This window comes from Canis lupus, chromosome 33, assembly GCF_048164855.1.
Source record: "Canis lupus baileyi chromosome 33, mCanLup2.hap1, whole genome shotgun sequence".
Taxonomy (NCBI): Eukaryota; Metazoa; Chordata; class Mammalia; order Carnivora; family Canidae; genus Canis; species Canis lupus.
The window spans coordinates 29,861,933-29,889,300 of NC_132870.1; the positions used below are offsets into that span (position 1 = coordinate 29,861,933).

The window sequence follows — 27,368 nt, forward strand, 5'->3', positions numbered from 1 at the left end:
ATTCGGGGCATAAATATTCATGATTCTTAGGTCCTCTTGTTGGATAGATCCTTTAAGTCTGATATAGTGTCCCTTTTCATCTCTTACTTCATCTCTTATAGTCTTTGGGATAGACTTTAATTTATCTGATATAAGGATGGCTACCCTTGCTTTCTTTTGAGGACCATTTGAATGGTAAATGGTTCTCCAACCTTTTATTTTCAGGCTGTAGGTGTCCTTATGTCTAAAACGAGTCTCTTGTAGACAGCAAATAGATGGCTCTTGCTTTTTTATCCAGTCTGAAACCCTGTGCCTTTTGATGGGGTCATTAAGCCCATTCACGTTCAGAGTTACTATTGAAAGATATGAATTTAGTGTCATCACAATACCTATTCAGTCCGTTTTTGTGGATTGTTTCCTAGGACAGAGTCCCCCTTAGTATTTCTTGCAGAGCTGGTTTGGTGGTCACATATTCTTTCAGTTGCTGCCTATCTTGGAAGCTCTTTATCTTTCCTTTTATTCTGAATGAAGTCTTGCTGGATAAGGTATTCTTGGCTGCAGGTTCTTCTCATTTAGGACCCTGAATATATCCTGCCATCCCTTTCTGGCCTGCCTGGTCTCTGTGAAGAGGTCTGCTGTTATCCTAATACTTATCCCCATAAAGGTTAGGGATTTCTTGTCTCTTGCTGCTTTAAGGATCTTCTCTTTATCTTTGGGAATTTGCAAGTTTCACTATTAAATGTCGAGGTGTTGAACGGTTTTTATTGATTTGGGGGGGGGGGAAATCTATCTCCTGGATCTGAATGCCTGTTTTCCTTCCCAAATTAGGCAAGTTCTCAGCTATGATTTGTGCAAATACACTTTCTGGTCCTCTGTCCCTTTCGGCGCCCTCTGGAACCCCAATTAATGTAGATTTTTCCTTCTGAGGCTGTCATTTATTTCCCTTAACCTATCCTCATGATCTTTTGTTTTGTCTCTTTTCTCCTCAGCTTCCTTGAGACAAGACCATCAACTTGTCTTCTATGTCACTCACTCGTTCTTCTACCTCATTAACCCTCGTCGTTAGGACCTCCAGTTTGGATTGCATCTCATTTAATTGATTTTTAATTTCAGCCTGGATTAGATCTAAATTCTGCAGTCATGAAGTCTCTTGAATCCTTTATGCTTCTTTCTAGAGCCACCAGTAGCTTTATAATTGTGCTTCTGAATTGGCTTTCTGACATTGAATTGCAATCCAAATTTTGTAACTCTGTGGGAGAGAGGACTGTTTCTGATTCTTTCTTTTGTGGTGAGTTTTTCCTTCTAGTCATTTTGCTCAGTGCAGAGTGGCTAAAAACAAGTTGTACTTGATCGAAGCATGAAGTCTTCTCACACTGTAGCATTCCAGCTGTTCTCTCTTTAAATCTCAGGCTGAATTTGTAGGTTTTCAGGATGATTTGAAAGTTATCTAGGTAAGTTGGTGGGGACAGATGACTTGGAGACCCTACTCTTCGGCCATCTTGCTCCACTTCTTCTATTCACTTTTTAATTGGATTATTCATTTTTGGAGTATTGAATTTTAAAGTTCTTTATATATTTTAGATACTAAACCTTTATTAGATATATCATTTGCAAATACCTTCTTCCATTCCATATCTTGCCTTTTATTTTTGTTGATTGTTTCCTTTGCTGTGCAGGAAACATTTTTTTGTTGTGATGTAGTCTCAATAGTTAATTATGCTTTTGTTTCCTTTGCCCTCAGGTGATGTATCTAGAAAGAAGTTGCTACAACTGATATCAAAGAAGTTATTAGCTGTGTTGTCTTCTGAGATTTTTATGGCTTTAGGTGTAGATCCTTAATCCATTTTGAATTTATTTTTGTTTATTGTATAAGAAAGTGGTCCAGTTTCATTCTTCTGCATGTAGTTGTCCAGTTTTCTCAACCATTTGTTGAAGAGACTGTCTTTTTTCCATTGGATATTCTTTCATGTTTTGTCAAAGACTAATTGGCCATATAATTGTGGGTCCGTTTCTGGGTTTTCTATTCTGTTCCATTGATTTAGGTGTCTTTTTTGGTGCTAGTAGCATACTATCTTGATCACTACAGCCTTGTAATATAGCTTGAAACCCAGAATTGTGATGCTGCCAGCTTTGTTTTCTTTTCTAAGATTGGTTTGTCTATTTAGAGTCTTTTGTGGTTTCATACACATTTTAGGATTGTTTGTTCTAGCTCGGAAAAATGCTGGTGATATTTCAATAGGGATTGCTTTGGGTAGTAGAGACATTTTAACAATACTTGTTCTTCCAATCCATGAGCATGGAATGTTTTTCCATTTCTTTGTGTCATCTTCAATTTCTTATAAGTGTTTTACAGTTTTCAGAGTACAAGTCTTTCACTTCTTTGGTTAGATTTATACCTAGGTATCTTATTGTTTTTGGTTCTATTGTAAATAGAATTGATACCTTAATTTCTCTTTCTACTGCATCATTATTGGTATATAGAAATGCAATAGATTTTTGTATGTTGATTTTATATGCTGTGACTTTACTGAATTCATTTATCAGTTCTAGGGGTTTTCTGGTGGAGTCTTTTGGGTTTTCGATATATATTATCATGTCATCTACATATAGTGAAAGTTTTACTTCTTTCCTTGCCTATTTGGATGCTTTTAATTTCTTTTTGTTGTCTGATTGCTGTGGCTAGGATTTCCAGTATTTTATTGAATAAAAGTGATGATAGAGGACATCCTTGTCTTGTTCCTGACTGTAGAGGAAAAGCTCTGTTTTTCCCTATTGAAGATGAGAATAGCTATAGTTTCTTCATATACGATCTTTATTATGTTGAGGTATGTTCCCTCTAAATCTACTTTGTTGAGCATTTTTATCATGAATGGATGCTTTGTCAAATGCTTTTTCTGCATCTATTGAGAGGATCATGATTCTTATCCTTTCTTTTATTAATGTGATATATTGTTGATTGATTTGTGAATATTTAACCACACTTGCAACCCAGAAATAAATCCCAGTTGATCAGGTGAATGATTTAATGTATTGTTTGATTCACTTGGCAAATATTTTATTGAGAATTTTTGCATCTATGTTCATCAGAAATATTAGCCTGTAGTTCTCTTTTTCAGTGGGGGTCTTATCTGGTTTTATTTATTTATTTTAAATAAAATGCCTTGCAGGGCATGCAAGGAAGGGGGAAAGGCAGAGGGAAAGGGAGAGAAAGCATCTTTTTCTTTAAGATTTTTTAAAAGTATTTTTCTAAGATTTTATTTATTTATTCACGAGAGACACACTGAGAGAGGCAGAGACATAGGTAGAGGGAGAAGCAGGCTCCCCATGGAGCCCGATATGGGACTTGATCCCAGGACCCCGAGATCACGACCTGAGCCAACGGCAGATCCTCAACCAATGAGCCACACAGGTGTCCCAAGATTTATTTATTTTAGAGAGAAGATATGCATAAGCTGTGAGAGGGGCGAGGGAAAGAATCTTTTTGCAGATTTCCCACTGACCATGGAGTCTGACACAGGATTTAATCCCAGGACCCTGAGATATTGACCCAAACCAAAATCAAGAGTTGGACCTTTATCAGACTGAGCCACCCAGGCATCCCAAGAATAGAGAGAATCTTGAGGCTCCATGCACAGGGCAGAGCCTGACAATGCAGGGCCTGATCTCACTACTCGGAGATCATGACCTGAGCCCAAATCGAGAGTTGGACACTTAACGAACTGAGGTACCCAATATTAACTCTTCTTTAAATGTTTCATAGAATTCTCTTATGAAACTATCTTGTTCTGGACTTTTGTTTGTTAGGAGTTTTTGGATTACTGATTTCATTTCTTTGTTGGTTTTTGGTCTGTTCAAAATCTCTATCTCTTTCTATTTTGGGAATTTATCTGTTTCTTCCAGGTTGTCCAGTTTTTTGGTATATGGTTTTTCATAATATTCTCTTATATTTGTATTTCTGTGGTGCTGGTTGTCTAATGTAGTATTTTTTAAAAATCAAATTTAATGGAAAATTCCATAATGAACAGAATATCAAAATTTTAGCTAAAGATAGAATTTGACTCTGCACTTCAACAGTTCACCTCACCCTAATCCTAGCTGTGGTTATGGGAAGGTCAGGTGGCTAGATGATGTCAGAAGAGATAGGCAAGCTTAACTTGGGGTCTTGAGTCCAAAAATCTTGGCGTCATAGTTATAGAATTCCATACTTGAATTCTGACTGTATAGCCTTAGATAAGTTAACCTACCAAGCTTCAATTTCTTCATTTGTAAGAGGGAGCTAATAATTCTTATCCCATCAGGTTTTTGTAATAACTACACAAGATAACACAAAGTACTTATACCTGATCCACAGAGGCAGAATCAGCTTTTGAAGCTGGAGCATGAAGCTTATACAACTTGGAAGACCCTTTTTAAGAAAAATAATACACAGGAATACAAAATTGGCATGGTAATGAATAGCTAGAGTGAGAAAATAAGTTATAAATAATACATTTTTTAAAAGCACAAACCCCCCAAGGGAAAATATTTCTAAAAATCTGTTATCCCTACATATCTATATGTATAAAGTATATATACTATAATACTTTTTTTCCAACAGTATTTTGGCTACATTCTCTTTAAATTTTCATACCACAACAATTTTTTAATTCTTTCCATGGAGACAATAAAAATATAACTTTTTTTCTCTAGCATGTTGATTTGTTTTATAACACTGATAGTTTAGAAAAGTGTCTCTAAGCTTTATAACTTGCCATGGTAATGTTAATTCTTAGGATGGTTCTTAAATTTGGGGAAACTTCCATCAAGTGTCTTTCATATAGGAGCTGTAGTAATTGGAAGAATATTCCATAGACCAACTTCTGGGTCCATTGAATTCAAACATCATTTCTGTTTACTAACCACATAGTTCTGGTAACTTGGGAAGTCAGCACACTGACTTTGGTGCACAACAAACTTCCCCACAACATATGGTAATCTTGGTGAGAATGGAGACTTATTTATTTATTTATTTTTAAATTTATTTAGGATAGTCACAGAGAGAGAGAGAGAGAGAGAGGCAGAGACATAGGCAGAGGGAGAAGCAGGCTCCATGCACCGGGAGCCTGACGTGGGATTCGATCCCAGGTCTCCAGGATTGCGCCCTGGGCCAAAGGCAGGCGCTAAACCGCTGCGCCACCCAGGGATCCCAAATGGAGACTGAATTTGAGCTAGTTCATAAATGGTATTTTGATTATCCGGCCTTTTCTTATTTGAATCTCTGATCTTGCTTTTCAGAAAAAAAAAATTATGCAGCTTCATTGAGGTATAATTTACATGCCATAAGATCACTCATTTAAAGCATACAAATGATTATTTGGCAAATTTATAGTCTTATGCAACAATGACCACAATCTAGTTTAGAATATTTCCATCACTCCAAAGAAATTCCTCATGCTCATTTACATCACTCCCAATTCCACCACCAGCCCCATGCAACTACTAATTATTCTTTGTCTCTATAGATTTGCCTTCTCTGAATATTTTATGTAAATGGAATTACATTGGCTGTTTTTAAGATCCTCCCTGTAATACTGCATTTCTCTCTTCTCTTTTTTTTTTTTTCTTTTCTTTTTTTGAGAGAGAGAGGGAGTGGGGCAGAGGAAGGGAGGGAATCCTAAGCAGGGGGCCCTGGGTGGCTCAGCAGTTTAGCACATGCTTTTGGTCTCCTACTGGAGACCCAGGATCAAGTCCCACATCGGGCTCCCTGCTAGAGCCTGTTTCTCCCTCTGCCTGTGTCTCTGTCTCTCTTTCTGTCTCTCATGAATAAATAAAATCTTTAAAAAAAAAAGAATCCTAAGCAGGCTCCACTCCCAGCACAGAGCCTGATGTGGGGCTTGATCCCATGACCCTGAGATCATGAAGGGAGCCGAAATCAAGAGTCAAACACCCAACTGACAGTACCACCCAGGTGCTCCTCTCTTTAGTTCTGAGGTCTTTGTTCCTTGCCCTTGAGCACTTGACACAAGTACTTCCTGTCTCTGTCACCACACTGGAGAAAAGACAGCTATCTTTTCTATTCTCTCTATAGAGAGTACTGCAAAATTACTGTGCTACAAAAATTAAGGATGCCTGGATGGCTCAGTGGTTGAGCATATGCCTTCGGCTCAGGGTGTGATCCTGGAGTTCCAGGATCAAGTCCCACATTGGGTTTCCTGTGTGGGGCCTGCTTCTACCTCTGCCTGTGTCTCTTTGTCTCTCATGAATAAATAAATAAAATCTTAAAAAAATTTAATTAGGGAATGTGGCCAAAATACTATTGGGAAAAAAGTATTACAATGATGTGTATGGGTGGAGTCTGTGTTCCAAAATAGATATTTTCTCTTCCTTTTCCCCATTCGCTCCCCCCAAAACAAACTCTTTTCTTCCTTTTTCTCCCCCCCCAAGCTCTACTGAGGTATAACTAAAAATAAAAATTGTATATATTTAGAGTACAATGCAATGGGCTGATATATGTATGCACTGTGAATGATTATCACAATCAAGTTAATTAACACATCTATCACCTTGCATGGTTACTTTTTTTGTTGTTGTTGTTGTGGTAAGTATAGTTAAGATCTACTCTCAGCAAACTTCAAGCATACAACATAGTATTATTAACTATAGTCATCATGCTGTACATTAGATCCCCAGAATTCATTCATTTTATAACTGAAAGTTTGTGCTCCTAGACCAATAGCTTCCCATTTTCCCCATCTCCCAGTTCCTGGTAACCACTGTTCAAATCTCTGATTCTGTGAGGATGACTCTTCTAGATTCCACATACAAGTAAGTTTATATAGTATTTGTCTTTCTCTATCTGACTTACTTCATTTAGCATAATGTCCTCCAGATTCATCTATAATGTTACAAATGGCAGGATTTCCTTCTTTTTTTAATGCCTGAATAATATTCCATTACATATAATAGCATATAATATACTAGATACACATCACAGAACATGTATAATATACATAATTATATATCACATTTTATTCATTCATCCCTCCATAGACACTTAGGTTGTTTCCATATCTTGGCTATTAAAAAAAAGGGAACTCGGGATCCCTGGGTGGCGCAGCGGTTTGGCGCCTGCCTTTGGCCCAGGGCGCGATCCTGGAGACCCGGGATCGAATCCCATGTCAGGCTCCCAGTGCATGGAGCCTGCTTCTCCCTCTGCCTGTGTCTGCCTCTCTCTCTCTCTCTGTGACTATCATAAATAAATAAAAATTAAAAAAAAAAAAAAAACTTTCTTAAAAAAAAAAAAAAAAAGAAAATTTAAAAAAAAAAAAAAAAAAAAAAAAAAAAGGAACTCTTACTCACCATTGATATGAATGTAAATTAGTACAGCTATTATGGAAAATACTATGGAGGATGTTCAATAAATTAAAAATAAAACTTGTACAGCCACTCTGGAAAACTGTATGGAGGTTCCTCAAAGATTTAAAAATAGAGCTACCCTACGACCCAGCAATGGCACTGCTGGGAATTACCCCAAAGATACAGATGCAGTGAAATGCTGGGACACCTGCACCCCAATGTTTATAGCAGCAATGTCCACAATAGCCAAACTGTGGAAGGAGCCTTGGTGTCCAGCGAAAGATGAATGGATAAAGAAGCTGTGGTCTAGGTATACAATGGAATATTACTCAGCCATTAGAAATGACAAATACCCACCATTTGCTTCGACACGGATGGAACTGCAGAGTATTATGCTGAGTGAAGTAAGTCAATCGGAGAAGGACAAAAATTATATGGTCTCATTCATTTGGGGAATAAAAAATATTGTGAAAGGGAATAAAGGGGAAAGGAGAGAAAATGAGTGAAAGTATCAGAGAGGGAGACAGAACATGAGAGACTCATAACTGGGAAACGAACAAGGGGTGGTGGAAAGGGAGGTGGGGGGGGAGTAGGGGTGACTGGGTGATGGGCACTGAGGGGGGCACTTGACGGGATGAGCACTGAGTGTTATATGTTGGCAAATTGAACTCTAATAAAAAATAAATTAAAAAATAAAAATAAAACTATGGCTCGCCAGGGTGGCTCAGCGGTTGAGTGTCTGCCTTTAGTTCAGGGTGTGATCCTGGAGACCCGGGATCGAGTCCCATGTCGTGTTTCCTGCATGGAGCCTGCTTCCCCTCTGCCTGTGTCTCTGCCTATGTGTCTTTCATGAATGAATAAATAAAATCTTTAAAAAAATAATAAGGGGATCCCTGGGTGGCTCAGCGGTTTGGCGCCTGCCTTTGGCCCAAGGCACAATCCTGGAGTTCCGGGATCGAGTCCCGCGTCAGGCTCCTGGCATGGAGCCTGCTTCTCCCTCTGCCTGTGTCTCTGCCTCTCTCTCTCTATGTCTATCATGAATAAATAAAATATTTTTTAAAAAAATGTATAAAAAATAAAATAAATAAATAAAAATGAAAAATAAAAATATAACTACCATGGGCCCAGGGCACCTGGGTGGCTCAGTGGGTTAAGCATCTGACTCTTGATTTCAGCTCAGATAGTGATCTTGGGATGGTGAGATTGAGCCCAGCATCACTCAGTGCACAGTCTACTTGAGGTGCTCTCTCTCCCTCTCCCTCTGCTCCTCTACCTGCTTGTACATGCACATGCACGTTCTCTCTCTCTAAAATAAAATCTTAAAAAAAAAATTACCATGGACTCAGCAATCCCACTACTGGGTATATATCTGAAGGAAATGAAATCAGTACCTCAAAAAGATATCTCAAAAAAAAAAAAAAAAAAAAAAAAAAGATATCTCACTCCCATGTTCATTGCTTTCTTATTCACAATGCCAAGATAAACTCTTTTCTTTGATTTGGAACACTAGGAAAGAACTCAAGTAAATTACCTTCCCATGTGAACTTAACGTTTCATGTGTCAGTCACTATCTGTCCAGGGCACTTGTAATTTGAAATACACATGTAAGTTAACACATATGAAGTGGACTTTATATTTTCTAAGTCTTTTTTGTTTTTAAAGATTTTATTTATTTATTAGAGAGAGAGAGAGAAGCAGGCTGCATGCAGGGAGCCTGATGTGGGACTTGATCCTGGGTTTCCAGGATCACACCCCAGGCCAAGGCGGCGCTAAACCGCTGAGCCACCGGGGCTGCCCGGAAGTAGACTTTAATGGTAAAGTTTTTGCTATCATAGAAGCTTCCATCTTTTTTCAATAAAGAAAGATATTGATCAGGAGAGGTCTGCCACTTGTTGCATTGTTTGCCAGCTTTGATTCATTAATTTAAACCTCTTGCAGACTTACCAGATTATGACACAGGATGCCCAATTAACTTTGAATTACAGATAAACAATTACAGATAAATAATTTAAGTATATTCCAAATATCTCATTTTTCTTTAGAGTGTGAGCCATGCAACATTTGCTACATACTTAAATTGTTTATCTGAAACTCAAATTTAACTGGGCATCCTGTATTTTATCTAAGAACTCTATTGTAAGTAAGCTATGTGAAAGCTTAGATTAGGTTGCTCTGAAATTTTTTTTTTTTTGGTAAGATTTTATTTATTTCTTCATGAGAGACACAGAGACACAGGCAGAGGGAGAAGCAGGCTCCATGCAGGGAGCCTGACGCGGGGCTCGATCCCGGGACTCCAGGATCAGGCCTGGGCTGAAGGCAGGCGCTCAACCGTGGAGCCATCCAGGGATCCCCCGAAAAAAGTCTTTTAAAATTTCTTTTTATAAACAAAAAGTCTCTAAGACAAAACATGACATTTCCTAGTCGCTGGGAAGACTAAGTTCTGGTTCCTGAGCTCTTTCAATTACAAAAACGACCGACAAGAGAAGCCCGTTGTGCCGTGGTAGAGACTGTCCCCAAGAGCGGCGAGTGGGCCGCCCCGCAGCGAACCGCAAACCTCGGGCCCCGAGGGTGGAGCCTTGGGCACCCGCTTCTTCGCCCTCCGCCCCTCGATCCTGGAGACGAACTTCCAGGCGGGACCGGGGAAGCGAAGCCCCCGGAATTAACGGCGGCCGTTGAAGTCCGCAGCTCCCAAGAAGCGGCCGCCGGGTCTCGCTCATTCGAGGAGCGCCCGCGCGGCCGCCCCAACTCTCTTCGCTGGCGCCCCTCCCCTTTTCTTCTTTTTTCGGTCGGAGGAGAGAAAACCGCCGGCGCCGGGGCGCGCCCGCAGAGCCGCGGGCAGCGGGACACACCCTCCGCCCCTCGGCCCGCCCCCGCCCGGCGGCAGGCTCGCTCCGGGGGCGCCGGCCGCCAGCCTCGGGTCGCGGACGATGGCGGGCTGACTGGGGCGGGAGCCCGCGCGCGGGCAGGATGATGCTCCTGAGGGGCGCCTGGACGCGCGGCCGGCGGCTGCCGGCGACCCCCGGACCCCAGGGCCGAGCGCGTCCGGGGCCGCGAACGCCGGAGCCTCAGGTGAGTCGGAGCCCGGTCCGGGCGCTGGCGGGGCGGTGGCGGCTGCAGAGTTCGCGTGGGGCAGCCGGGCGCGAGCGGCGGCGGGCAAGGCGGCCGCGTGTTGCCGGCCCTAGGCTCGGCGCGCGGGAGGACCCGGCGAGCAGGCGTCCCGGCCGCGGCCGGGGGTCCCCGGGTCTCGTGGCGCAGGCGCGCCCGGGGGCCGAGCGCGGACGACGAGGCCGGGGCGGCGACGAGGAGCCCCCCCCCCCCCCCGGCCCGGGCGGCGCCCGGCAGCGGCAGGATCTCCCCTGCAGGCAGTTCCCCCGCGGCCACAGGGGCTCCGGAGGAAGTTTTCAGTCACTCTGCGGTCGGCTCGGTCGCGGGGGGCCAGGAAACGGTGGAGCGGAGTGACTGCCCCGAGTGCGCGCGGTCGTAGGACGGTGAAGCCTCCAGCCTCCCAGCCGTCGCCCCTCCCTTCTGCAGAGGGAAGACACTCGCGTCGCGTTCTGAGACCCGGTGAACCCCGAGCGCGTGTCGGTGCGGAGCGGCTGGCCCGACCCCGCTGTACTGTGGCCTGGGAAGAGGGTGGATGTGCCCCAGAGAAGACCGAGATGGGGGGGAATGCCGCGTGCAGCTCGCTTTGGGATGGAGCCTGACAGCCCTGACTGAGCCTCGTGAGGAAAGACCCCCCCATTCCAAAGAGCCTCCCAGGTGCGTGTGGTTGGGGAGCGGGTTTCTGAGTTTTAATTCTCAGCGCCCCGCACCCCGCTCCCCGGCCCCCATTATCTTAGTTTCAGATCGTTAAAGAGAAGAATGCGTTTAACTGTGCAGTTTACAAGAAAAACAAAAGAAGCCATGCCGTTATCTTGTCACTTTCACTTCCTGTGGCGGGGTGTGTGTGTGTGTGTGTGTGTGTGTGTGTCCGTTCCCCCTTCGGCTATTTCAGGGCTTCACGGCTTTGAGTACGGGAGGAAATGATTTAAATATATATTTAAAACTCCTTTTCCTGCGTGTTTGAAAGAGAACGAAGAGAAGAGCGTTTTGTTATTAACATCTAGGAAAGGGGGCAAATTCCTTAAAACGGCAGATTTAGCAGTAGATTGGAGAGAGGGGTCTCCACTCTGTGAAATTGTACTTTATTAAAAAGAATTGCACTTGACAGCCAAAAACGTACCAACCTGCGAAACAGCGCAACACAAGGAACCCCCTTCACTATACCACCATTTGAACATAAGTGATTCAGTTTTCTTTTAAGTCCGTGTAACATCCGGAGTAGAATTTTTGCAGAGTTCAAGGCTGGCTGCCCGTTCTCCAGTTATCATCTCTAAGCCCCTTTCTCGGTATTTCCCACCTGATGCGACTGCATGCCCCAGCAGGAATGTGGATGCCCTTAAAAAAAAAGAAAATGATACAGTGAGGCTTATTAGGCTTAATCATAGGGCAACTGTGGTCAGTACTTTGCCTCTAGGTAATCGTCTTAAACCTCACATTTGCTTGTTCCTAATTTGCAGATATTTAAGTCTTGACAGTCCATGCTATTAAATCAATTTACTGAACTTTAGAAGTGCAAATGCTTCCATCATTTTACTTGATAAAAGACCCCTGAAAGAAGAAAGACAAGCCTGTGAGTTTGCTTTATATGCCTCTTTGAATTATACCATAAAGAAACTGACAAATATCCTGGCCACTTAGGAGTTTTAGCTGGGACAACTAAACCATTTTCTGTAAATCAAATTAACTGGCCATAGGGACATTTTTTTTAATTTTTTATTTATTTATGATAGTCATACAGAGAGAAAGAGAGAGAGGCAGAGACACAGGCAGAGGGAGAAGCAGGCTCCATGCACTGGGAGCCTGACGTGGGATTCGATCCCGGGTCTCCAGGATCACGCCCTGGGCCAAAGGCAGGCGCCAAACCACTGCGCCACCCAGGGATCCCCATAGGGACATTTTTTATTCTAAGGTTCACTGTTTTGTGGTTGTCCCATTTGCTATGAAGAGTCCTGTGACTAAAGTTTTTTATATACTTTTGCCACATTCAGATCCCTAGCGTCTGTGAACACAACAGGAGGAAAAACCAACAAAAGTGATATTTGCATCCCCACAGCTCATAAAATCTTAGCTTGCAAGGACTTGTCATTAATAGTATCTCAAGTAAGTGTTCCCATACTTTTCTGAAAGTATGAGTGTGCTTTATAGGAGGATTTAGTAATTTTGGAAAATACACAATTCTAATCCTTCACATGGTAGGTAATACTCGGCTAGTATTTTGTGGGTGGAAAAAAGTTTGTCAACATGGATACGTTTAGCATACCAGAATTGTTCTTGAAAGAACACATTTAATCTGAAGCATAAGAGAGCAAGAGCATGTTGTGTTCCCTTTAGGCAAGGCATGCCCAGGCGTTTGTGGTCACGTTCCCGTGTCAGCATCTCTGCTTCTCAGCAGCACTCTGGCTGAGTGGTTGTCAGGGCGATCCATGGCTCCTGCTGGCCTTTCTGTTCTGCAGGACGCAGCTTGCAGTGATTATGGCACCTAGTGAATTATCTCTCAACTGAAAGCCTTTACCTGGTTGTGCCTTTCTTAATTTGAGTTTTCTGCTGCTTGATTTGAGAAACTCCCCGGTAAGATTTCAAGCCCCCAGCAAGTACAGTAGTTGAGTCCCTACTTACGCTGTGTTTAAAATTTAGAAAAGAAAAGAAATTGTACTTGGCAGAGAAGTTGGGGTATGCTTTTTTTTTTTTAACACCTGGAAACAAAGCAATACATGTTTTCATTCCACCACCAAATGTTAATTTAGAAATTGTTTTTTACCTTTTGAATTTAGGTCATTCCCATTTGACACTTTCCTCCCATTCTTCCTCTTGTGTTTGTAGTTAGTGCAATGTATTATGTAATACTGGTTTCAGAGCTCTCTCCTCAGGAGAACATTTGCTTGTAGATTGCAGATGCTGCTTAAGCTGTAGAAGACATTGGGGCAAAGTAACTCTAGACCAGTTTGTTAAATATTAAACATTACCATCTTTCTAGCACTTAGGTATTAGTGCTTACTTTTTTTTGTTTTTGTTTTTAGGTTGTGCTCTTCACTGCAGTTTAATGATATTAGTGCTGTTTTGGCATACTCTAAGCTAGAAAATAATTTTGTATTTTGGCAGATAAATACTTGTTGAATAAGGTCCCTGTGAAACTAAGGTGGAAAACCTGAGGCAAATACCAGTTGATCGAACAGGAAAAAACCTGAGGCAAATACCAGTTGATCGAACAGCCATATAAACTAAATGTGTTTAGGTCATAGAATAGAAATGAGCAGCTAATTTCATTGGTGTTAGGCGATTGGGACATCTGAGTGCCCACCTCGTCTTGCCACCCCATAGCTCCCTGAACTTAGCCAAGTTATTTTGTCTATTTGGGCCTGTTGTAGTCCCTTTTCAAAACAAGGAGACTTGTCTAATTGGTTACCAAAGTTCTTTCCATCTTTAAAGTGGCCATTTGGTAATTTTACCAGGGGGTGTAAGTATAGTATTGAGTAAAATATTGTCACTGTCAGAATGGTTGTTTTAATGTTTGAATGAGCCTCTTTCATGATTTTAGGCAGTCAGTAGAGTGACAGTTCTACCTAGTGATTATAATAACTGTTTTCCCTTTGAAAAGGAATTGAAATTTATTTGATTTGGTAAGCGTGTCAGAATAGATTGTCTCGTTCTGATACTTCATTCTGTCATTACCAGTGTTTTCATCTGTGAAATGATGCTTATTCAACAGTATCTAGCATTAGAACCCTAAAGCCATTATGATAGGCATCTTGAGCTAACATATAGGCTATAAACTAATAAAGTGTTTTCTCAGCCATATTCTAGAAGTATCATCTTTTTTAAAAAAAATATCATTTAATTTACCACAGTATTTTCCTGTTTGGTTTTTTAAAGATTTATTTACTCATGAGAGACAGAGAGCAGAGACATAGGCAGAGGGAGAAGCAGGCTTCCTGCAGGGAGCCTGATGCGGAACTCAATCCCAGGACCCCGGGATCAGGACCTGAGCCGAAGGCAGACACTCAGCCACTGAGCCACCCAGGTGCCCTCCTGGGTTGTTTGTTTTTTGTTTTTTTAAAAAAAACAGGCTTTCTGAGGTGTATGTTCAGACTGCAAGGGATCCCTCACCCAAGTGTTTTTTACTGAATTTTCCACATTAGCATACCTTTTAATAAGCAGCCCTGTGAAACATGGTAGTCAGTTAAAGGGTGCCCTTTAAGAGGACCCACAGAAGAAATTGCTGTCTAGTCTTAGTATTAGAGTCATTGGTTGCTCCTACCCAGATGCAGGGTTTACTGTACGGGCAGTGAATGAAATGAGTGTGTAGCCTCTCCTCCCTGTGTCCTGGCTGCCAGAAAGCCGAGGTTCAGATTCTCAACCCCCCTTCTAGCAAATTTGAAATGATAAGCATTTACGTATTTACCATACTTATGGATTCGTGGCCTCCACCTTAATTTTTCCTCCATTCACATCCTCACCCATTTTCCTGAAATTGTCTCTTAAAGGGAAAATGTGATGCATAAACAAGGTTTTAAGAAATTTTAAAAAATCAACTCTTGGTGTTTCAACAAATTGTGGAAGTGTGGCAAACCAGTGTCGTCTTTACAAAGTCTCCTAGGTGCTCCGCCCATAGGAAGTGTTCAATAAATATTGATTATATTGAATTGAGTTGTGTAAGAATCTAATTTTGATGCCGTGGTTCTCTTGCTCTTTTTAATTGAGATTTAATTGGCATGTATGAGTCTCTCTTAAATAGGGTGCTGAAGTTGTCGACTCTCCACCTTTTTTTCCTTCTCACTACCCTCACCTGTCCTAAGTCTTACTTCCTTGCTACCTCCCCTGTCTCCACCTGACTTAAAATACAGTTTGGGTCAACTATCAAGGCTTATAAATCTTTGTTGTGAGAGTTTCCTCTTTCATTAACTCATAAATAGTATTACTTGATTGTGCCTGATTTTTACCTTAGATTCAGGTTCATTATAAAGGGAATAGAGAATATTGCAGTCCAGGCTTTTGTTTGGCAGCTCTTCGGGAGATAATTAGATCTCTATCCAGGATTCACAATACTGGCAAGAAATGATGTGTGAAATCTGCACTATAAACAAAGTTTACTGAAGAGAATTTCTCTGAATAGATTTGAGGGCAAGAAATAGGGAACCATGAAAAGAGCAACAAGAGATGGAGCCAGAGTTGAGCCTGTGAATGTAAACAAAAAGTGACATGAAACATTAAACCTCCTATGGAGAAATGGATAGGTTTATTGTGGCAACCTTTAGGGAGGAAAGTCTTCCTGATTGGCAAGGCTCATCCCATAAGGATGTGTTCTACCTGAGAGTCTTTGGGTACTTACTAGATTGAGCAGGTGGTTCAGTTTATAAAACTGCTGTGGACACAAGTGGTAATCCCATTATAGTTAATTCCACTGGGAACTCTCAATTATTTTGTTGTAGGAATGCTTTTATAATGAATGCATTGCTCAGATCACATGTCTGGGACTTGATGCATTAGCTTATTTTTATCCTGTTAGGTATCACAGTAAATAATGTCCTGATTCTGGTTGGAAGAAGGAAGAAGTTACTCTTTTTTTGAGAAATCCTTGTTCTTTCCGCGTGTGTGCTCATGTGTGGCTGTCTCTTGTTAAGTATTTTGTTTTCAGGATGAGTTTCCCCACTAGGCTGAGTAGGTTATTTGGAGAGAGGATTTAAAAGATGTTTGATGAATAACTACTCTTTCCACCAGCAATACAGCTGGAATACAAGTGTACATTTTTATTAGAGAGGCTGACAGTAATGTGACCATAAACCTGAAGAAACATTGTTTTAGAAAATGTCTGCAAACAGATCAACATAGCACTGGCTGTCTAAACCCTTGCTAGCAGATATTTGTGATGATATTTTACAGTCTGATGACTCATTTCTGCAAGTCCGCTTTGAGAATGCTTAGATGATATATAATAAAACAATTTCCACTTTTCAGGAGAAAGTATGGTTTATTTTGGCCTTGTAAATTATTGTTTTATGGGTTGGTTATAGTGAAACCAAGGTAAGAAAGCTTTAAAACAAGCTACAGTTGATCCAGAAATCCTTTGGCCTCAACTCTTCTGTCCCACTTTCTACTCCATGCCTTCTGTCCCATAATTGGTGTCTGTGATATTCTGTGGGTAGCATTAACCACCCCCCCCCCCCCATCACCCTTCCTTCTTCACTCTCCTGAAATCTGCACTTCCTCCAAGGCTGAGTTCCAGTACCCACCTACCCCCACTCCCCGGATCCCCATTTTGATGAAGTCACAAGTCTGTGCCAGCAGAATGAACCACATTCTTTTTTTTTTTTTATAATTTATTTTTTATTGGTGTTCAATTTGCCAACATACAGAATAACACCCAGTGCTCATCCCGTCAAGTGCTCCCCTCAGTGCCCGTCACCTATTCACCCCCACCCCCCCGCCCTCCTCCCCTTCCACCACCCCTACATTCTTTTTTTTTCTTTTTTTTCTCTCTCCGCAGCACTTTAACTGCATCCCACCACGTATTCGAGTGGTGCTCATATGGTTTTCCTACCTGGATTCTCTCAGCACTTTATGGTCAGAACTATTTCTTCACACCTCTCATGGCCTCTGCCCTGCTACAGTAGGTGCATAATACATTCTTGTCCGGTAGAGGGGTGAGTGGATAGAGGATCAAGAACTAAATATTACATAGAATTCCTTAATGTTGTACTGTCTTCAGGTCTTACCTTCTTGATTTCCTCTTCTCCACTTCATCTAGCTGGGGAACACCTGAAGCATTCTTCCCTACTTTTTGTGATATGAGCCTTGAATAATTGAAGATTTTTAAAAAGTTAATCAGAATAATCTTTACAGGGGATCCCTGGGTGGCTCAGTGGTTTAGCGTCTGCCTTTGGCCCAGGGCGCGATCCTGGAGTCCTGGAATCGAGTCCCACGTCGGGCTCCCGGCATGGAGCCTGCTTCTCCCTCCTCCTGTGTCTCTGCCTCTCTCTCTCTCTCTATGTCTATCATAAATAAATAAATAAATCTTTAAAAAAAATAATGTTTACATATTGTATTTGCTGTTAAAAGAAAGCAGTAATCTGAAATCGTGTTTGTTTTATCTCAGATATGCTTTCAAATCAAATTATAATTAACATAATCTGATGAAGCATAAATTAAGGACAGCCTGGTATGTAAGGATGTGCATTTTCTTGACTGCTTTTTTTTGAGATATATGATCCACAATATTATATTCATTTCAGATATACAGCATAAATGATTTGATATTTATGTATATATTGTAAAACAGTCACCACAATAAGTCTAGTTAACATCTGTCACCATACATAGTTACAAGTTTTTTTCTTATCAGAACTTTTAAGATTTACTTTTAGCAACTTTCAAATATGCAGTACAGTGTTATTAACTATAGTTGCCATGCTGTGCATTACATCTCCATGACATGCATTTTTATAACTGGAAGTTCATATCTTTGGCCATCTTCACCTATTTCACCTGTCCCCCATTTCTGGCAACCACCAACCTCTTCTCTATATCTATGAGCTTCCCCCCCTTTTTTTTTCTTTAGATTGCACATCTAAGTGACATCACCTAATATCTGACCTATTTCATTTAGCATAATGTCCTCAAGGTCCATTCATGTTATTACAGATGGCAAGATTTCTTTTTCATGACTGGATAATCCATTGTGCATGTATACCACATTATCTTTATTCATTCTTCTGTCAGTGTATTTAGGTTGTTTCCATATCTTGGCTATTGTAAATAATGTTGCAGTGGTCATGGGTGTGCATATGTCTTTTTAAGTTAGTGATTTTGTTTTCTTTGGCTAAATACCCAGAAGTGGGATTGCTGAATCATATGGTAGTTCTGTTTTTAATTTTTTGAGGAACCTCTATATTATTTTCCATATGGCTGCACCAATTTACATTCCTGCTAGCAGTGCACAAGCATTCCCTTTTCTTCACTTCCTTGTCAACAATTGTTATTTCTTTTGTGATAATGGTCTTGGCTGTTCTTAAAGTATGGTGTTGATTTAGGATTGTTTATATGTGAAGAAGGTAGCACTGGTCTCCATCGACAAGGGCTTTTCTATTTTTTTTAAAGAATTTATTTTTTTTGAAGATTTTATTTATTCATTCATGAGAGAGACAGAGAGTGAGAGGCAGGGACATGGGTAGAGGGAGAAACCGGCTCCCCACGGGGAGTCTGATGTGGGACTCGATCCCAGGACCCCGGGATCATGACTGGAGCCAAAGGCAGACACTCAACCACTGAGCCACCCAGGTGCCCCGACAAGGGCTTTTCTAAATGGGATTCTCAAAGTATTAGATCATACTAGTTTTAGACTTGTAAAGTGAGGTTTTATGATTGCCAAAATTATTAGTGTTAGTACTAAAAGCTCAATCATTAAAATTAAATAATTTAGAATATTTAAAAATCAATGATAAAAATGTTTATTTGTAAGGTACAGCTCCTGGGCAAAATACAAGACTAACCTTTTAGAAAATAAACCAAAAATAATTTGATTCTTTTTTAAAGATTTTATTTATTCATAGAGTCACAGAGAGAGAGAGAGGCAGAGACACAGGCAGAGGGAGAAGCAGGCTCCACACAGGGAGCCCGACTTGGGACTAGATCCTGGGTCTCCAGGATCACACTGGGCTGCAGGCGGCGCCAAACCGCTGTGCCACCGGGGCTGCCCAAGAATTTGATTTTTGATGTTAGGAAACCAGTAAGTCCTTTCCTATAACCATGTTTTTTATTACCATTCCAGAAATGGGGCATACTCTACTTTGGAGCATAGAGTTGCCTTGAGTAAGATTACCATCTACTGATCTTCTCCCAGAGCTTCAGGGCTGATTAGGGGAGGTAGCATATATTTTATATCTCTGGGTGTATATATAATTGTGTTTCATATTTTACCAGTATAGGTGCTTGTGGTGTTAAATGAATAAGAAATAAGAAGATAGTGGCCATTGTCTTTCTGAGAAACGATGTTGGTCTATACCACATGTTGATCAACTTTTCTATTGAGGTCCAAACAGTGAACATTTTAGGCTTTACATCCTCCAGTCGATTTCACAACTAACTCAGCTCTGGCATTGTATAATGTGAAAGCAGTTGTAGACAATATATAAATGATTAAGTATGACTGTTTTCCAGTAAACTTTATTTTTAAAAATGGCTAGGTCAGATTTGGCCCACAGGTCATAGTTTGCCAACCCCTGGCCTGTAGACTGTAAACCAGTTTTTTGGCAGTAGTAATAAAGATGCTCTTCTAGAAGATGAATCTGAATCTGGTAATCCAGTGTATGTGTAGTGAGATGAGGTAAGTATATTACTAAGGACCTGTCATGAAGTCGTGGTTACTGTACATGGAGCTGGAATAACAGGAACTAGAAGAATGGGAAGTACAAAAGGAAGTATGTGAAGACATGTAGGTAATTCAGCAGATTTCAGTAGATTAGGAATATACCTAATCACGAGACCACAGTGCCCAGCAGGATCGAGAGAAGGAAGAGAATGGAAAGACTGGGACCAAGATAAGGAGTTGCTGTCTGAAGGCAGGGGAACAACCAGAGTCCTGTGGTGAGTTCTAATTCTTTTGGAGAAGTAATGATGGGTGAAGAGGTGAAGACTTGGCTAAGGAATGTTCAAGGAAAAGTGCGTTGACACAGGTGTTTATTCCAGTGGGTTTATTTCTCTTTGGAATTATCATTAAACCATGGATACTATTTGCCTTTAATCTGAATCTACCATTAGAACTTAAAGTCCATGTGTATATACTGTTTTTCCTTCCCCAAATAATTTTCTAAATGAATTTTCTATTATCTCTGTTGGTTAGAATAAACTACAGGGTTAATCTTTTGCTGACACAAAAGACCCAACAATAATTAAAATAGGTTTTTTTGCTGGTTTTTTTCTCCCTAGGAAATGGTTTTGAGGAAATTTTTTCGGTCTGCACTAGCTCTGCTCCACACAGTCATCCAGGGACCTCAATCTGACTGTTTTATCATCGTCAACATGTGGCTTCCAAAGCCAAAGGACTATAAGGTCGTTTTGTTTTTATACTTATAAGGCATTCATGAGGTAGGCTTGGTGATGTCACATAGTACCCATGCTCACGTTCCATTGAATATTGTATTGGCTATGTCAGATGGCCACATTTACAGGGGAGCTGAGAGATCCAGTCCTGGCAGAGAGCCACATTTCAGCTAAAATTTGATGAGTGTGGAAAAAGAGAGATGGATTTTCTTGGACATTTAGCTGTTTATGTTGCAGGCCCCTTGGCCAGAAGTAGGAGAGTTTTGTATTTTGTAGGCACTGAATTTCCAAGGCTCTGTTGAACTTTGTTTTATATGTGTTTCTCAGCAATAGATATTTACAGGAAACTATTTCTTCCTGGAAAACTTAAAAAGGAAATGATGGAAACGCAGCATTTTTAATTTGGGCTAGAACAGGAACATTTGACACCTTGTTAGGTTCATTATAAGCTGCCCTCTGGGCTGTAGCATAATAGGAAAGGGTGTGGTCTCACTTGTACACTGTAAGTAAGGGAAGGAAGAGAAATAAGTTCTGATGTTTCAGTTAGAGGCTGAAGCCAGAATTCAAGTTTATGCAATGACACTTGAGAAGGAAAAAAAAAGTAGAGTTGAGAGAAGATGCTGACAGTATGGTTTTAGGGAAAGACATCTTTTATTTTTTTTTTAATTTATTTTTTATTGGTGTTCAATTTACTAACATACAGAATAACCCCCAGTGCCCGTCACCCATTCACTCCCACCCCCCGCCCTCCTCCCCTTCTACCACCCCTAGTTCGTTTCCCAGAGTTAGCAGTCTTTACGTTCTGTCTCCCTTTCTGATATTTCCCACACATTTCTTCTCCCTGCCCTTATATTCCCTTTCACTATTATTTATATTCCCCAAATGAATGAGAACATATAATGTTTGTCCCTCTCCGACTGACTTACTTCACTCAGCATAATACCCTCCAGTTCCATCCACGTTGAAGCAAATGGTGGGTATTTGTCGTTTCTAATGGCTGAGGAATATTCCATTGTATACATAAACCACATCTTCTTTATCCATTCATCTTTTGTTGGACACTGAGGCTCCTTCCACAGTTTGGCTATCGTGGCCATTGCTGCTAGAAACATCGGGGTGCAGGTGTCCCGGCGTTTCATTGCATCTGTATCTTTGGGGTAAATCCCCAACAGTGCAATTGCTGGGTCGTAGGGCAGCTCTATTTTTAACTCTTTGAGGAACCTCCACACAGTTTTCCAGAGTGGCTGCACCAGTTCACATTCCCACCAACAGTGTAAGAGGGTTCCCTTTTCTCCGCATCCTCTCCAACATTTGTGGTTTCCTGCCTTGTTAATTTGCCCCATTCTCGCTGGTGTGAGGTGGTATCTCATTGTGGTTTTGATTTGTATTTCCCTGATGGCAAGTGATGCAGAGCATTTTCTCATGTGCGTGTTGGCCACGTCTATGTCTTCCTCTGTGAGATTTCTGTTCATGTCTTTTGCCCATTTCATGATTGGATTGTTTGTTTCTTTGCTGTTGAGTTTAAGAAGTTCTTTATAGATCTTGGAAACTAGCCCTTTATCTGATAGGTCATTTGCAAATATCTTCTCCCATTCTGTAGGTTGTCTTTTAGTTTTGTTGACTGTACCTTTGCTCTGCAAAAGCTTCTTATCTTGATGAAGTCCCAATAGTTCATTTAGGGAAAGACATCTTTTAGAGGAATTGTGATGATTAATAGATAAAAAAAATTATAAAAGTATCATGCATATCTAGTATATGAATTTAATTGCATTTTTTAGGCTAGAGTGTTAGAAGTATGGTCTAAAAAAGGGAAAAATTTTAAATTAAAAATGTTTTTTTAATTTTAAGGGCAATCTTGACTGGATACTTAGGATTGTTAAAAGACCTTGTGTTTTAGAATTAAATATAGCTTAGTGTATAACATAATATTGAGAATAATTCACTGTAATTCAGGGTATATTCAGAAAGTTTTATTAATATGACCTTGTAAAATGTTGCCTCACCACATTATTTACTTAATCACCTTTCTTTGGTTTATACACTGGCTTTTAAATTTTAAGTTGGATATCATTATTGATCATTTGTGGGGTTTTTAAGTTTTATTTATTTCAGTTATCTCTACACCCCACCCACCCTCAAATTCCTCACAGCTGGCCATAAGATCAAGAGTGGCATTCCCATTCCCTTCCAACTGAGCCAGCCAGGCACTCCCACTGTTGAGTGGTCTTAAATGCATTAGTTTGATTAACTTTGAGATATAAGAAATGTTTTCCTTTCTCATTGCTTTAAATGTTTATTGTTTTATATCATGAAATGGCTAGATTACCATGGATGTTTATGCTTGCCTTGAACTTGGACACTATATTAATTGTCCATAAAACATTAATAAGACTTTAATGAAACTTGTCCAAAGGGCCTATTTTATATATATGGGATGGATATACATATATATATATATATATAAAATATGTGATATATAGCATACAATATGTATTATGTAGAAGCACATATAATTGAAAATACATAATACTATTATCATTAATCTGAACATATTATTATGAATGGTGCCTGTGCCTTAGCCTGGCATTGTTACAACATGATCATTCTAGGTCTTGTGGAATTCTGTTTTTCTGGAGGCTTCCTACTCTCATTCCATACAGATTACTCTGGGCTTGGTAAACCCGTATCAACCCTAGAAGAAAGCAAGTCTCTCTCAATGGGGAAAAAAGTATGGGATGAGTGTGACACCTAATTGAGGAAAGTGGAACTTCTGATCAGGGCAGGCCATCATCCATTACATCAGGGCCTTATGCTTTGTTTCTGAGGCAGTACTTTAGAAGGGACACTGACAAGCTGGTAGGGAGGGAGGTACATCCAGAAGAGGATTAAGATGTTGGGGATTGATACAGAAGAGCATTAAAAGGGCTGAATATTCTTAACCTGGTGAACAGAAGGTGAAGAGTAAGCAAATACTTGTTATCAAATGTCTGAGGAGGTTTCTTGTGGAAGAAAGTTATCCTGTGTTACTTCAGAGCAAGGAAATCACACTCGAGATTGGGCAGATGAGGCAAAGCTCAGCTCAGTTTGAGAAACTATTTGTGTATAACTATGGCTGTTCACCAATGGATAGACTGCTTCTTGAAGCACAGGACTTTTTGAAATTTTTAAAGATTTTATTTATTCATGAGAGATAGAGAGGCAGAGACACAGGCAGAGGGAGAAGCAGGCTCCATTCAGGAGCCAGGTGTGGGACTCGATCCCAGGACTCCAGGATCATGCCTGAGCCTAAGGCAGGCGCTCCACTGCTGAGCCACCCAGGTGTCCCAAAGCACAGGACTTTTAAGTTGCTAGAAGAGCTCTGGCAGACACTAGCGAAGCACTGCCAGTGTCTGTTCAGGGAACCGTACCAGAACTGGGAAGCAGAACTGCTTTTCCTCCTCCAGTGTGTCTCTGCTGCCCCCTACTGACAAAACTTCAGTGGCAAACAGCAAAGAAAAACTATTTAAAGGGCCCAGATCCATTTTCATAGGGAAGTCAAAAAGGATGAATTTGGAGCTTACTGGAAGTAAGTTGATAACCATCACAAGTTGGATGTGGCAACCTCTGTGCAGTACTTGAAAGGGACAGCTGCTCTCAGAGGCATGGCCACCCTGGTAGAGCCACAGTGCGGTGGGACACAGGAGACCAGACCTGGACAGGTAAGATAGCTCAAAAAAACAAAACAAAACAAAACAAAACTTAAAAGGGTGTGAGGAAGTTAGACTGAGTAGGTTGGAAGATAAGGGGTAGATGATTGAGAAGCCAAAAAATAGGCTTGAGAAGAGTGAGGTGGGACCTGGGTCAGGTCAAGGTCAAAATGGGAGGTCAGCTGAGGTGACCCAGAAAGTTCCTTTCATTGCTAATATTCTGCAAAGTCCTGTAGGTATGCAGTCTTTGATATCCATCCCAAAGTGAGAAACTGCTTAAGTCTGGAGATTGATAAACTTGGCTAAAAATTAGTATCTCTTGCTGTCCACTTTTGTCTGCCTGCTTTCTCTACCAAGAAATACCTTTGGATTGTTAGTGTAATGACTGTTTAGCTGTGGTGGTGTGTATTTGGGACTTTATCTAATATTACTCTTTCTGTAAAGGTATGGGTATAGAATGTTTGCTGTGAGTTCTAACCTGGAAGTAACCCAGGACTCCCTCCAGGGGTGCTACTCATAAGTGTTACCATTCTGAGATTCAGCACAGATCTTCTGCTAACAGGTTATAGCCCTTCTTTGCATATGAAATTCACTTTATAATGAATCCAGGCAGTTTCATTTAATTAGTTTATCCCATTTAGTAGGATTGTGCCACAGTTAATTACTGAAGTCTGAAATATGCCAGTGACTAAGCATTGTAATCAACAGTTGTTATGCCTGCAGTTGTATGAAAACATCAAAGCCTAACCTCTCAGAGAATAATTATATTACTCGTATGTAACTTTGGAACTGAATTAGGGTGAAATATCCTAATAGTGTATTTTTAATTCTGCTTATTTAATTCTATTAGATAGACATTAGAAAAGTTTTTTCAAAGGTGACAACAGTGAGCATTAAAATGACTTTAGCATAGGGGCACCTGGGTGGCTCAGTGGTTGAGTGTCTGCCTTTGACTCAGGTCGTGATCCCAGGGTCCTGGGATCAAATCCGGAATCAGGCTCCACACAGGGAGCCTGCTTATCCCTCTGCCTGTGTCTCTGCCTCTGTGTGTGTGTGTCTCTTGTGAATAAATAAATAAAATCTAAAAACCGAACAAAACACGACTTTAACATATTAACATTACTCATTTTGAAGTTTTAGAAAACATCTTTGTTGTCTCTACTAGTCCTCTTTTTTAGGTATCATCCCCACTCTTAAATACATGGTTACAGCACAGTTGGCCCTCTTAGTAGTATGTGACTTGCATTCAGCTGGTCACCTGACCCAGGAATTTGGAATGGGTTTTAGGATTGCCATCCCTGCTGGCTGCTCTTTTGAATAGTGGAGTTGTTAGCTTGGAGCTGGTTGGTTATAATCATTTTCTGCTTCATGGGTAGAAAGCAGTGAAAATAATTTGGTCATGATAAAGGAGAATGACGTTGACATGTAGAGAAAAGGAGAAGTGAAATACGGGTCAAGATGACTTACCAACCTCATTATGACACTCCAGTCCCTAGTCCTAGTCTGTTCCCAAGATGTAATTAAGTCCTTCCATTGATGATCCATGAGAGATACCCCTTTGTCCTTAGAGTAAATTCCATCCTTCCTTAAGCTAAGTAGATTTGTTCTTTCATCCAAAGAGCAGATAAGTACATGAAGATCATTCAAACTTATTTTTAAAAACCCTCTAAGATCTCATTAGAGAAATGGCTAAAGGACATAAGTGATTCTCAGAAAAGGAAGTTAAAAATGCCTAATAAATACATGAAAAATAGTAAGCATCACTGATAATCAAATGTAAAAACAACAGGGCAATGGATACATTTTCTCTCTTTTTTTAAAACCTCATATTCACAGAGAAAAACAATACTCAAAGTGCAAAGTATATATGATGTGAGAACTCTTCTGGACTGTTAGAGTATAAAGTGATTGTATAATTCAGAATCCCAACAGGAAACAGATGGCTCAGTCAGATAAGGATAATGAGAAGAGAGTTTATACACAAAGGACGATGCACAGGGGTGTGGGTGCAGGGGAACTGCCAGAGATGGTGCAGTAGCCCTGGGCAAGTAGTGGGGGGGTCAGGGAATGTGGACCCAAGACCACCTCGAGGAGAATAGGAACCCCCTTATTTGAAGGACCCAGCCAGATAGTCACTCATAAATTATCTCCTTATTGTTTCTTTAAACGTTAACATTCATTAAAACTGAAATTGCAAAATTCTGTCTTCCTGGTCCAGGTGAAGACTTCAAGTGCTTTAGTAAATCATTTTTAATGAAGAAGCTGATTTTTTTTTTCAAAGTCAAGCCTGTAGGTAATGTTTTCTTTCTTTCTTTCACCTTTCTTCCTTTCTTCCTCCCTCCCTCCCTCTCTCTCTCTCTCTTTTTCTCTTCTCTTCTCTTCTCTTCTCTTCTCTTCTCTTCTCTTCTCTTCTCTTCTCTTCTCTTCTCTTCTTAAATGCAAGCTGCTGTTGGAGTCCTCTCTCTTCTTGTTTGGTCGATAATATATATGATGATAGGTAATACATAACATGTCCTAGACACTGCCATCAACTCTTTCTCACTGTTTTGTTTAGTCCCCCTCACCAGAGTCCTGGGAGATGGTTACCCACATAGTCCCCCTCTTTACTGATCATTTGAGGCAGTAGCTGAAGCTGAAACTCAGCCTATGGCCTCTAAGGCCTGAACCCCCAGGAGCCACTCTGCTTATTGTTGGGGTAAATTCTCTTTTACTTTGAAAAAAAAAAAATGAAAAGAGTATTCTTTTTAGGGTTTAATTATTCAGTTGAAGAGCTTCCAACCCTCCTAAAAAGTGATTGTTTTGTAGTCTGAAATGGATACTTGAATTTTATAAGAGATGTGAGATTAAATTTTGAAGTGTACCATAAAGTTGACCCAGTGGTACCAGTTTCATAGGGAAACTTTTGTTTATGGTAAAAAAAAAAAAAAAAAAAAAAAAAAAAAAAGTATCAAATTTTCTGAAACCTTTTTTTGAAGGTTTCCAGGTAAATTGCTGAATAAAGCTCCAATTAAACTGCCTTTTTTTCCTCCAAAAGAAGCAATTGGCTTTCAAAAGAGGAAATTAACATCGATTAATCAAGAGAGACTTTAATTGTTCGAAGTCAGTTGTAAGTATGACTTCAGATAATCCAGGAATGTTGGGTAAAGAACTTCCAAAGACCGTTTGGGTCGGCATCCTATTTTGTAGCAAGATTATACCAAAATCAGAGTTAAACTTTTATATAGCTGTCTCCTA

At 40.6% G+C, this 27,368-nt stretch overlaps 1 protein-coding gene across 1 annotated transcript in view; it reads left to right on the forward strand.

The window, feature by feature from the left end:
- The first annotated feature begins 9,990 nt into the window (after positions 1-9,990).
- The window catches only part of MCUB (mitochondrial calcium uniporter dominant negative subunit beta), a 95,758-nt gene continuing 78,380 nt past the window's right edge, over positions 9,991-27,368 (forward strand). Inside the window, exons 1-2 of the mRNA XM_072810594.1 lie at positions 9,991-10,383; positions 20,335-20,457. Of these exons, the coding sequence (XP_072666695.1) occupies positions 10,282-10,383; positions 20,335-20,457 (225 nt within the window). The 5' untranslated portion in view covers positions 9,991-10,281. The remainder of the gene's footprint in view (positions 10,384-20,334; positions 20,458-27,368) is intronic.